General features: G+C 40.3%; 1 protein-coding gene across 2 annotated transcripts in view; it reads left to right on the top strand.

The window, feature by feature from the left end:
* Nucleotides 1–12,575, top strand: part of mgat5 (alpha-1,6-mannosylglycoprotein 6-beta-N-acetylglucosaminyltransferase) — a 112,546-nt gene that overhangs the window by 47,698 nt on the left and 52,273 nt on the right. For both annotated transcript variants that reach the window (XM_003440854.5, XM_013268931.3), the window contains exons 4-5: nt 5,070–5,146; nt 8,954–9,043. In XM_003440854.5, the coding sequence (XP_003440902.1) occupies nt 5,070–5,146; nt 8,954–9,043 (167 nt within the window). The remainder of the gene's footprint in view (nt 1–5,069; nt 5,147–8,953; nt 9,044–12,575) is intronic.

The raw sequence follows: 12,575 nt of genomic DNA, 5'->3' as shown, positions 1-12,575 counted from the left end.
ATGATCAACTTCAACATCGACGGATGTTGAAAATGATATTTATTGTATGTGATTGTGTTGCGCTGCCCTAAACTGTGTGAGTGTTAAATCTGTTTCACTGCAAATGATTGCAGCTACTGCTACTGTACAGCATTGATCATGTTGTTATTTTTGTGTGTGTGTAGATTACCCAAGTTAAAGTTTGACATTGATGAACCACAGTACTGAGGAGAAGGGACTTTGAGCCAAGTGACTCATCTGTGGCTTTTATTTCAAGTCAGCGTTTGACAGGATAGTAAACTGGTTTGGATGCCGGAGTAATCTTGTCAGTTTTTACTTTCTGTAGTTTTTCCCAGCACAACATTGCAAGAAAAGCAGCTACAGAAATCTGTCAATGAAAAAAGTTTATTCCATGACTGTTATGGTGAAGGTAAGACAAGCATTTTGACATGAAAATATGTAGTTTCAATTTCACTTCTACCTTGTAGTATGAGTATAGTTACTGTATATTATTACCAGTTCAGTATTTGACAGGGAGCACCCTGGGTTTTTTTTCCACATCTTCTTTATTATAATTACTTTATTACTTAATTACTTTATACTTTATTATAATACAGCATAACTAAAGGGGGGGGGGGGGGGGGGGGGGGGGGGTGAAGTTGACATCAAGCGATGATGAGCCAATTGACCCACACTGGCATCTTGCTGTGTGTCGAGGTAAAATAGCATTATTTTACTATTTATACATTCATTACTGTGACACGTTACGAGTGCACTTGATATCAAATTCCAGTCTTATTGGTCAGATCTGCTTAAGCTGGGCAGACACTGTGCGATTTTTTTCAGTCCTATATTCAGCTCCTGCTCAAACTGTACGGTTGAATTGCAGGGGTTAGACGTTCGTAGGTCACGATGCAGGGTCTCACACTATATGGCCCCATGCTCTGATGCGACCTGAGTGCTCACACAGTGCATCCATAACATGAAGCGGTATGGATGCACTGTGCAAGAGACAGATTTTATAACACAAAATCGGTCTGTTGCTCTCCCTCTCTGTCTTTCACTCACACACTCTCACACACACACACACACACACACACACCACACACACACACACACACACACACACACACACACACACACACACACACACACACCATCCAACTGTTTTCACGGTTGTTATGGTCGTGATAATTTTGTGAGGCCACATGGAAAAGGCTCGGATGAGCTTGTCAAAGTTCTACAAGATGGTCCTCCATCGCTTGTGTCCAGATCAAACGCTGCACTGCCGTGCTAGTCCGTCTTTTTCATTTCCATCTCTGTGTTTGCGCAAACAGGTTTGATTTTCTTGTGACCATACGATTGCTGGTTGGGAGCTGGTTGTGAGGTGTTAATCGCCTCTCATTACCCCACGTATACTACACAATGCTTGACACACGGTTAAGGTGAAACTCGGCCGATTCCCAAAAAGGTTGCAAGACTGAAAAATCGTCTCAAAATGGGCCAAAAATGGCACAGTGTATCCCCAGCTTTATTTGGATCAGAAGAAATCGGGAAAAAAATGTAATTGGTTATAAAACATGAATCCTGCAAATTCATCCAGCAAAATTACGCGGTTGATGTGAACAACTGCATTAAGAACGGGTGAGTCCGAAAAATACTTTAAACGCACAAAATGTTAGTGAGACTTTATGTTTAAAGCCTTTCATCTTAAATACTTTTTAAACTAAATAACTAATTGAGAAATTGATCTGAAAATTGACAAGTTTTTTGAGATTTGACTTCTTTGCCGTATTTCAATAAGTATTTTCTGGTATTGATATCAAGTTTAAAACTCCAGGATCATGACAACCCTGGTGTGTAGACCTCTGCATCCAAACATATAGCAGCATGGCGGTGGATAGCTGCAGCGTGTATATGTGGATGGTGAATTGGGACTGTAGTAAGAGAGGAAGTTTGCTTAAAGAGAGAAAATAAGGAATAATTAAAAACACACCACTTTTATAGCCAAGCGCTCAGCTTTACTGCCAACAAGCGTTTTATTGGTTAATAGCTTACAGAAGATAGAATGCAAACCTGAAAAGACACTAATAGTATGTCATGCTGACTCGACGGTTCAAATCTGTTGTGTACTCGACACCTCCTCTGCTGCATTCCTGGGTAATGACTAAGGCAACCAGTGTAAAGTTTCTGTAGATCTGCATCTAACTGTTGAGGTGTTCTTTGGTATGATGACGCTCATTCCTCTGAAAACACACACTGAGCAACAGAAAGAGGTAAAGGGGGAGAAGGTTTATTGATAGCACTTGTTTATTGCAGCAACTTGTCACTGCAAATAAGCTGAGCCTCTACTCCGCCTTCCCCTTTTCCACCCACAGAAGCCTGACCCACTGCTGGAGCTGCTGATTAGCTCCATGCATACACCTCCATAACGGCACGCAGCCTCCTCTTAAAACACCACTCGCAAACTCATTACGTCAGCCTGGCATTCACCTCTGAGCTTTTTATCCATTCGCCTTCCATTATTTATATTCTGGCACTAAAGGTCAGGGCAGATGACGACTCTGAATGACGATATCAGAAAAGATGATTATAAGACTGGGAGCCGTGCGGGCCATGCACATTAATCCTGCGGGGGACATTCAAATCAGTGTGGAGGAGACCTCACAGCAGCTCGCTCCTCCAACTGCAGCTTCTGGTTTTTATTCTTCTTCTACTGTTTGCATCACTGCAGCTTCAGCTGGTGCAGCTGTTGCCCCTTTGTGGTTTTTTGTTTTTATGGAGTTGAGACTACAGAGCTGAAGGTGATGCTATCAGATGACCATCATCCCTGACCGCAGGGTAATGGCCAGTCTCCATTTGCAAATTCAAAAGACATCCAGACATAAAGTGCTGAGATTGTTGTCCACTGGGATGATTGTGTAATTTTATTTCATTTCACACTGCGCAATAGGTCTAATGCAATTCTTGTCACATTGTCTGATGACTCTGATGACTCTGATGACTCATGTCATGGGCATAAATACTTGTGCAAAACATCCAGTTTAGGTTAAAGTAAAAATCAACCCTTGTGATCTCGTGTTTTATTTGGAGCAGGAGCGAGTACAACTTCATCTTGTGGCAAATTCTCTTAACTCACAGCCTCAAAACACTTTCAGTTCTTTTTCTTATTCGCTGGTCTGTCTTAATCAAGTTTCAAGTGGAACGATATGATGAGTTCCTACTTTGAAATTACAGACACAAAGACGAAACTCTCGAGTCGTCAAACAGATGCTGTCGTCTTCGATTTGCAGAAAATAACTTTAAAGTAGCACGTTATTTATCTCACTGGCTGTTTCTGTCTGTTGAGCTGGACGTGATATTGACACAGTCGACGGGCCAAAATTCCCTTTATTTTGGCATCAGTGGGCTGTATTTTATTTCTACGAGCTGCTTTTGGCGTGCGGCCGCACTTTGAGGTGGCATCTCTCACTTCTACAGAAAGTGGGTGAGTTGTGATGAAAAGGTCAGGTCAAATTTGGATTATATCTCTGTGCGGTCCAGACAAGCTGCTGCTAACTTGTTAACATTAACTATTGTTTTGAAGTTGATGATTCATTAATTTCAGTGACAATTATTACAAGCCTTTTGCACGGACCACATTCTGTTTTCTATACGAAGGAAACCTTTGTGGGCCCTCCTTTCCAGTTTGATGTTTACATTGGACTCTACAAAGGTACCTTTGCATAGACCATGGTTCATAATAATCCTCGTTTGTTATCCTGGGCCTTGGTGCAGACACTCAGTTTGAAACAAGCTCCCTTCTGTCAGCCATCTTTCTTCTGATTGGCCACCTTTTGTACAGAAAAGTCACACACATCCTGTCTTTGTAAGCACCTTAAGATGGGGGCAGCTCGAGGGTTCAGCATGTTGCCCAAGGATGCTTTGACATGTAGGCTGGAGGAGTCAGTGTTGTATAAATAAAATTGCCATTGCCCCTGTGTATCTTCTCCCTCCCCACACCCCCAGCAGGTTGTAGCAGATGTTTGCCCCTCCCCGAGCCTGGTCCTCCTGGAGGTTTCTTCCTGTTTTTCTTTCCCACTGTCGCCAATTGCTAACTCATAGTAGCTCATTTGATTTTTGGAGTTTTCTCTGTATTGTTGTAGGGTCTTTACCTTACAGTACAAATTACCTTAAGCTGACTTTGTGCTATATAAATACAACTGATTTCATGACTGATTGTTTAGAGCAGCATGAAGCCTTAGCTGTGGCCAAGAGGGGTGTTTCTTACACACACCGACCTCATTTTGGGCAGGTTTAATGATCGTTAACTACTATATGTGACAGAAAATAAGGAGAAGCATAAGAGGTGACATTTAACCAAAGCAAAGCTTTTTGAATTTAAACATTGTTTGTTATTGCTTCCTTATTATATTATGCTTCTTGTCCGTGGAGCATCACATCTGAGAAATTCCTACACTCTTTTGAATCTTTACTGCTTTCTTTCTTGTATCACTTAGCATCTGTTTAAACTTGTATTGTCACAGCTACCATCATGTTCTGCAGAATAGCAGTAGCAGAAATTGTTGCGATTGCATTGCCAGTTATTACAGCCTAAGGATAAGAAGTAGTGGATAAACATCAACAAGATTTTAAAAAAAGCAGATTTTGTATCCACGTGTTTGCATTTAAAATTCTTTGTGTGTTGTAAAGACATCTGATAGGTCATTCAGAATGTAGGCAGTCGTACACATTAGCCCTAAGGACCAACATAGTACATGTTTATTGTAAGTATTATAATGTAAACTAGTTAGCAGTCAACAGAAGGGGGGATAAAGAAGGTGTTGACAGTGTGATTGGAGCTAGAAAGATAAATGTGACACGGTTGTGTGTGGGCTTTGTGTACTCCACACATGCTCCATTTCCCCTCACAATTCAGACCTTCAGTGTGAACTGCAGATGTTAATATTTGTGTCTCTATTATATCCAGTGTAATAGTGATGCATCCAGTAAAACAAAACCAAAAAACCCCCACGCAGACAGATAAAGAATTCTGGAGCTGACTGACTCGACCTTATTGATTTAGTTTCTCTCTCTTTCTCTTTATCCAGACCTCCTAAATGGAGCCCAGGAGAAGTGCGAGCTGCCGCCTTTGGATGGTTTCCCTCACTGCGAGGGCAAGCTCAAGGTGAATCAAACATACAAACACACATTAAAAACAGGCCTCTCCATCCCACTCTCTGAGCACAGCTGTGAATAGGAGGTTTGAAACATGTGAAAGACGAGCCACTGAAAGGAGAACTGCCTGCAGAAATTCATAGCGAACAGAAAAGAAAACAAATGACAGTGTAATCTACAAAACATAACCAGCATCTGGCTTATAGCTTCTACATGGACAGTTGACAAAAAGAGTTGATGCAGGGGTGTTAATTGGTTTATTAAATTGCATTAATATTCAAAATATAAAAATAAAAGATGTAATTTCAGGGCCAATAAAACTCTGGTCTGAAGTTTGTTAGGTTGGACATTAATTAACATGTACACCATCGTAACGTCTTATTTTCATCAGCACAAAAACTTTGCATCATAGCACAGGGCAGACTTCAGAATGCTGATGAGCTCGCTTTTCTTCATTGCAGCCATCACGTTCTCCTTTAAAGGCTTACAGACACAAACACTTTAACACAAAAACTCATAAAGCCTTCCAAGACGACTGAGTAAAGGTACATTTTTTTTGTTTGGGGTTTTTCTCACAGGTAAAACAAAAAACATTGCGACTTCCATAATGGAAACCAATGAGCAGCTCATTTTGAATTTGACCTGTGTTTTTTCTCTTTTTTATTTATTACTGCTCATTAATAAAACAGAAGTTTCTCTTATTAGATTAATTGATGGAATAATTGATAGCAGCAGTGTCAGTGAACCTGGTAACAAACTTTGAAACAAGCAGACGCGACACTAGTTTTATCCATACTGGAGGTGTTTGCGTTACATTTAATGTGATTCATGATACATTTCAATGAAATCTATATTGCACATTTTTTGACTACTAGTGAAAAAAAAAGAAGATTCTTCATACCTGTGTGTTAAATTATGGGTGGCCCAGGTATTTGAAGTCAGTTAGTAATGATGCTGTTTTCTAGATTGAAATGGTGATGCACTGAAGAACCACTCATGTAACCCACACGCGCACCGATCGCAACAGATTCCCTCAGCTTCTTTTCAGCACCACACAACATCAGTCATCTCATATATAATGAGCCTTGTAGTCTGTGCTCTATGTTTTTAACATGTCACATGTTATGAACATGTTGCTGTTAATGAGGTAACACTTCTGACTCGCTAACAAAAGGAGAGAAAACATACCTCAGAGCCTGTTTCTGTAAATGTGCCTGGATCACAAGATAGACTGGTTTAACTGTTACTCAGGCCAACTCAGGTCTGGGAAACACTTTTGTTGCTCTGCATTTTTATTACAGGAAAAATCTGCAATGCAGCTTGAAGCTGGAAACACCCACACAGATTTAAAAGAGCACCACCGGCTCATATTTCGAATAATTGTGAATGATTAATGAATGTTTTTCTTTTTTTTATATAGTTGTTTGCATTAAATTACTCAGTGCATATATGTCGTTGTAATACGATCTCTTATTACAAAAGTGCAGAGCCCCTAAAGTCCTGAAGGAGGATGCTTTTCATCTGGTGTGAACCTAATTATCTTGTCTCCACAGTCAGTGAAGCTAAAGCCTGATTAGCTGAGTTCTTTGCATTTTTTTTTTTTGGTGGCTGATTGCAATTAAATCGGTTAATTAGTCAATTATCTGGTGTACACAGGATGGCTAAATATTATTTTCCAAGGCGTCCAACGACTTCAGACACATATCGACAAGTTTTAGTTTCAACTCAGGATGTTATGCAGTGAAGTTCATCTTTGTCTTCATCTATATCTTATATGACGTACATACAGTGTGTATAGATACCGAACAGGCATAACATTATGACTGACAGGTGAGATGAATAACTGATTATCTCTTCATCATAGCACCTGTTCATGGGGGCGATGTATTAGGGAGTGTTAGAAGCAGGAAAAATGGGCAACTGTAAGGATTTGAGCCAGTTTGACAAGGAACCAAACTGTGATGGGTAGACGCTAGGTATCAAAATCTGCAGCTCTTGTGGGGTGTTCCCAGTCAGCAATGGTCAGTATCTATCAAAAGTGGTCCAAGGAAGGAAAAGTTGTGAACCACTGACAGGGTCATGGGGCCAAGACTCATTGATGGACCAAAGGCTGGCCCGTCTGGTCGGATCAATCAGACGAGCTACTGTAGCTCAAATTGCTAAAAAAAAAAAAATCCAACGCTGTTTCTGATAGAAGAGAGTCCCTATCATGGAAACAGTACTCCTAGATGGCTGTGGCCTCTTTCAGGAGGATAATGGTCCCTGCCGCAGAGCAAAGATGGTTCATGAATGGTTATAGGAACACAATAACGTCTGAGTAAGCTGTGAGGTGTGTGAAGTCTTTTGGCTCAGACGTCACACAGTTTGACTATTTTTGTTCACTCTTGACTCTGACATCACCAAGAGATGATATCCCTAATATGGTCATCTCAGACACACAGCCCAACCTGAGCACATTTACCCCACCCACCTGCTGTTCAGACCTCCTGTTTGCAAGTGGCAACCAATCAGAAGAAAGTTTAAATTACTTGTTTTAAACAGTGGATGAAATGAGGGGGCTGGACCAAGGTCCATCATAAGGCAAAAAAGGAATTATTTCGAAGCAGAACTCATGCAGAGCTACTCTAGTATAGTCTGAGATTGAAGACATGGAGCTGGGAATAAGAAAGTGCTTTCTATTAGTGTTCTTTTCTAGTTAATTCAGTCTGTGATGGCACACTGCTGCCTTCAGTTTAACATCTAATGCATCACTGCCGTTGTGAATGCATACTTCCCAAAACTCCCACATGACCCTGCTGTACAGTACCTGCAGGCTGGATGAGCAGATGACAGCCAGGTTTAATTCTAGGGCAGACGGGCACCGGCAGACACAGGTGCATACACCCAAATAAAAAGCATAACACGTGCTGTACATATGCTTGTCCATTGTCTCATTTTGTTTTTTGTCTGTATGTTGGTGAGTCTGTGTCCCTGAAGCTGACAGGGGACTATCATACACACCATCTGCTCAGACAATCCTAATCTTCCACTTGTACTGTTAGAATTTCCAACTTGGCACGAGGAAATGCCAAAGCTTTCCTTACACATACACCATCTACACGAGTGCTGCACATGAACTCCTTTTTTCCTTTCAGAACAGGGATCAAACTTCAGTAAACTGGCATTTCACACGAGTAAAACATCTGAAAAATTCATTTTCTCCTACTCACAGAGCTCTTTTTGGTCATTGTTTAAAGTAACGCAATCTCCATGCATTTGCCTTCCAAACGACTCGGAGCCCATCTGCCAGTTCTCCCAACTATGAAGCGCTTTGAATAGTCGATTTTCTGTTTGCCAGTGCGCTGCTCCCTTAGGTTACTGCAAATCAGCATGCATGACGTATTCGAGCCTACAAGCAGGATAGCTGTCAGTCCACATCTCAGCTCAGCAGCCCTTCCACTTCCACAGAAATGCCAGTGCCACAGAAATCTGCCCGCCGGACATCAAATTAGAAGAAGAGTTTCTCATCGCAGTCCACATCCAGAGTCTCCATCAATCCCAGCTTTCCACACATTTTATTGAAGACATTCTACATTCTTCCATTTCAGTGAAGAATGACATTTTCACATTGACGGATTTCCACTCAGTCACACATGAAAGTTGTCACAAAGTTAGTAAGGCTGCTCTCAAACATATCACCCTCTCATTCAGATACGGTCACTATAGTTTCAGCAGTGGAGGTCTTTTATATACAGTCTGTGGCTCTTACAATATACGTGTGACATTAAAGTTTATGTTGGGTCAGTATGCCAGTCTCACATTTGTCTTCTCCTCTTAGTGGATGAAGGAGATGTGGCGCTCTGATGCCTGCTACGCCAACTACGGCGTGGATGGATCCACCTGCTCCTTCTTCATCTACCTCAGCGAGGTAAATCCTTTGTCTTTTTTGTGTTAATAAATGTAGATAAAAAAGACTGATTGTATTATATCGTCATAATTACTTCTCATGTGGTACAAAATCAACATGGCAAAAGCAGCACTGGTGTATGAGCGTGCTAAATCGGTGTTGATAGATGATGCAAAAGCTCCACATATCACCTTATTTTTACCTTAACAGTGATCTGCTGTTAATGAAAGCACCTGACCAGCATCTTAACAAGCTGGTTACTGTTTACCATTTATATACATGCTGTGCGTTTATTGATGGCAGATACACCACTGTTCTCTGTATGCTGCTAAGTGTCCGTCTCTGTGTCTCTGCATGTTTTCTCATTAGTTGGCTTTTACATATAAAAACTGTCTCCTTTACTGGTTTCTTTTTATCTGCCTACATTCAGATGTTAAAAGCAGAAATGAGTAGAAATCACCTTCATCCTCATATTATTTTATAAATGTTTGTCCACCGAGCAGAACAGTTTTTAAATACGCTGCTAAACATGGTGTAATTGTTATAACTGGTTTCTTGTGTTAATTTAAGTCAGTTTAAGACTTGAAGTAGTTGCATATGAGCCGCATACTGTAATCATTCACTGGCTATTTCATTTTTTCGCGTAATTGTTTCATTTCCTCGTCGCCCAGTCACCCTTTAAAAAGAGATTGTAAATAAAAATGCAGTGCTTTCTACCAACTATATAAAATGATAAATGAGTTACTCATTTTTCTGTCTTTAAAAAATATGTGAACCTATTTCCAGCTTTCTGTTTTTATTATTGGACTGTACCAGCATAGCTTGGCATGATTCACAGATCAAAATGATCCTTATTTAGTTTACACTGGCTCATGGCACAACCCCCCAGTTCGTCCCATCTGAAACACTAAAAAATTATTTTTCAACCTCAGTAAACATGAAGCAATAATTTCTTTGTAAAATGTAACTGAAATATATAAAATCAAAGGCTTATTTGTTCAAATACCCAATCATTAAGGAAAATGTGCTTGTTATAAACTGAATGTACACCAGTCAAGTAAGTTTTATTTTATATTGTGCATGTATAACAAAATTACCTGAAATTAAAATAGCATTTATATTTGAAATGCTAGTTAAATTAGCATTCTGGGCAGATTTATTTTATTGTATTTTATTTTATATTACTTAATTTTTTTAGTGAAGCTGTTTTTGCTCCCTTCTCATCCACGTAAGCCAACTTCATTTAGTTGGCTGCCTCTTATTCAAATGTTTAAAATACACTTGGTGGGCGGGGCAAGCAACTTCTCTGAGTTACATCATACAGAGCTGAAAGTAAAGAAAACTGCCTGGAACAGAGTGTTTTAGAGCAGTCTATATCTGAGCGTTTGGCTCACTGGGGCTCCTTGTAGATGAGCCAGCTTCATTATTTATAGCCTGAAATGAAATATCTGATGTGTTTACTGACAAATAAAGCAAAACAAAAATTTTAGTTTTAATTTGTTTTAATTTGTTTCATGTTTGCTATATTCAGCATTTTTGTGCAACGTGTATTCCTCACTGTAGCAAGTGCTTGTGTCTTTTTTAAATATTATTATAATTATTTATTATTACTATTATTATATATATGTCTCAAAAAGTCAGAAAAATCACAATGATGTAGAGGTCTCACAGCTTATGTATCAAATAGGATTCGCTTGGCATTGCAGGTTTAACATCCAGCTTTGAATCTGCGTAAAATAAGGAAACACATAAGAGATTCCCTTAAAAGCAGAAGAACGCTGTGATGAAACATTTTTGTTTTTTGCGTATATTCGAAGAATGAAGAGTCTTACATTTTTTTCAGAAGCCTGCAGTTGCTTGATCTGTTTTCCCGCTGCTTGCATGGTCCCTTTCTGCGGTATATTTTTGGTTTGTGCGTTGGGTTTGTTCACTTTGGACTCAAAGAGTGCGATAAGAGCTGCAAAAAACCACAGACAACCCGTAAAAAATGGATACTGCATACCCAGAGTGGCCTGACAACATTCCTGCAAACTGAGAGTGATCACAAAAGAATGAAGTGCTAAAAATAAGTAGAGAGGTAAAAGGGGGATTTCATTTTTCATGAGAGCAAATTAGTGTGTTGAGGAGGACGGCGAGGGAGAACGAGGAGATGATTCAGTGGGAAACTGGGGAGTGGGGAGGGGGGTGATGTGGTAATGTGCGAGGCACTCCTTCAAGGGATGAGTTTGCAGCATATGAAGGGAGATTCAGAATGACTTCACTTCAGTCCCAGCAAATGGGGGGAAAAAGCCACGGTGGAGGGATTATTCATTATTGACGAGTTCCTTCAAGGGACACTTTCAGACCTTCCATTTTTTGCATGATTTATCTTTGCCCCAAACACGGACACGTACTCGTTTTGTGGCGACAGAGCTAATCTTTTCCTTAATTCTAATTAAAGTCTGGCATTAAAAATTTAATCTGATTCTGAATACAAAAGTTGTGCTAATGAAATGCTGGATAAAATTCTCCGTCCCCCCGCAAAAACACTAAAAAAACCAGCTTTGCTTCACATAAAACTTCCGCTGTGATTTCTCATTTCAAAGATCTTCCGCAGATCACAGCAGCTGATTCCGTTTGATCAGCGAGCCTTTCGTTTCGAGTTTGCCTTAAAGTTGTTTCATCAACTAATTCTAAAGTTGGAAATCGAGCTTCCACTAGAGAGCTCTTCCATGTTTGTATTGTTTTGTTTTGAGGCGTTATATTTTTGGGAAAAGTAGGATTTCAGATTCAGAGAGGTCAGCAGCCTCTTATGAATTTTGTATATGAGCTGAAAGCAGTCGACTGGTAAGGAAGGCAGAAAGCCTGGCTTGGTCGGTATGGGAATAGAAGCGAGATGGACATTAGTGGAATCCATTAGGTTTGAGAGAAACCTCGTCTTTCTATTCATGGAAGCAGGAAGCAAACAGAAATATTTGTCAGAATTTATAAAGACTCTGCTAAGCTAACATCCTTCACTCTTCACCTCTAATCTTACAGTTCTTCTTAGCAAAGAGGAAAAAAAAAACTCAAGCTTGGATCATACACCCTTTACCATGTATAATTCATACGTGTCAAGCGCTGCATTAACCTTGCAAAGGGGCAGCGCATCCTGATGGATGTCAGCGGGAGAAGGTCAGGGTTTAGCTAATGGTGGTGTGTTGGTGATTGACAATAAACACTCGCAACTTGTACAGAGTCAGATTTTGCCAAGACAAGCAAAATGCAAAATTAAGCTTCACTTCTCTATAAACATCTGTATGTACAAACGGTTGAAGAAAAGAGGAAGGAACTGCAGAAGCAATCGCTGAGAAAGAAGAAGTGATTTAAATCAGGCGTAACAGGATGGAATATGGAGCCTGCAGTCAGAGGGGAAGTTGTTCAGCATCAGCCAAATCCTCAGCTGTGTGGCTGTGTCCCACCTTCACCTACCTACAGACCCGTGTGTTGCTCTAGCGGTGACAGTTGGGTACTTTTCCCTCGTCTATGGAGGGCAGAGACAGCACGAAAAGCAGTCCTCTTCCCCAAACAGCCG

This window comes from Oreochromis niloticus, linkage group LG23 (assembly GCF_001858045.2).
Source record: "Oreochromis niloticus isolate F11D_XX linkage group LG23, O_niloticus_UMD_NMBU, whole genome shotgun sequence".
Lineage (NCBI taxonomy): Eukaryota > Metazoa > Chordata > Actinopteri > Cichliformes > Cichlidae > Oreochromis > Oreochromis niloticus.
Note: the sequence above shows the minus strand (reverse complement) of the source record. Positions and strands in the feature narration are given on the sequence as shown.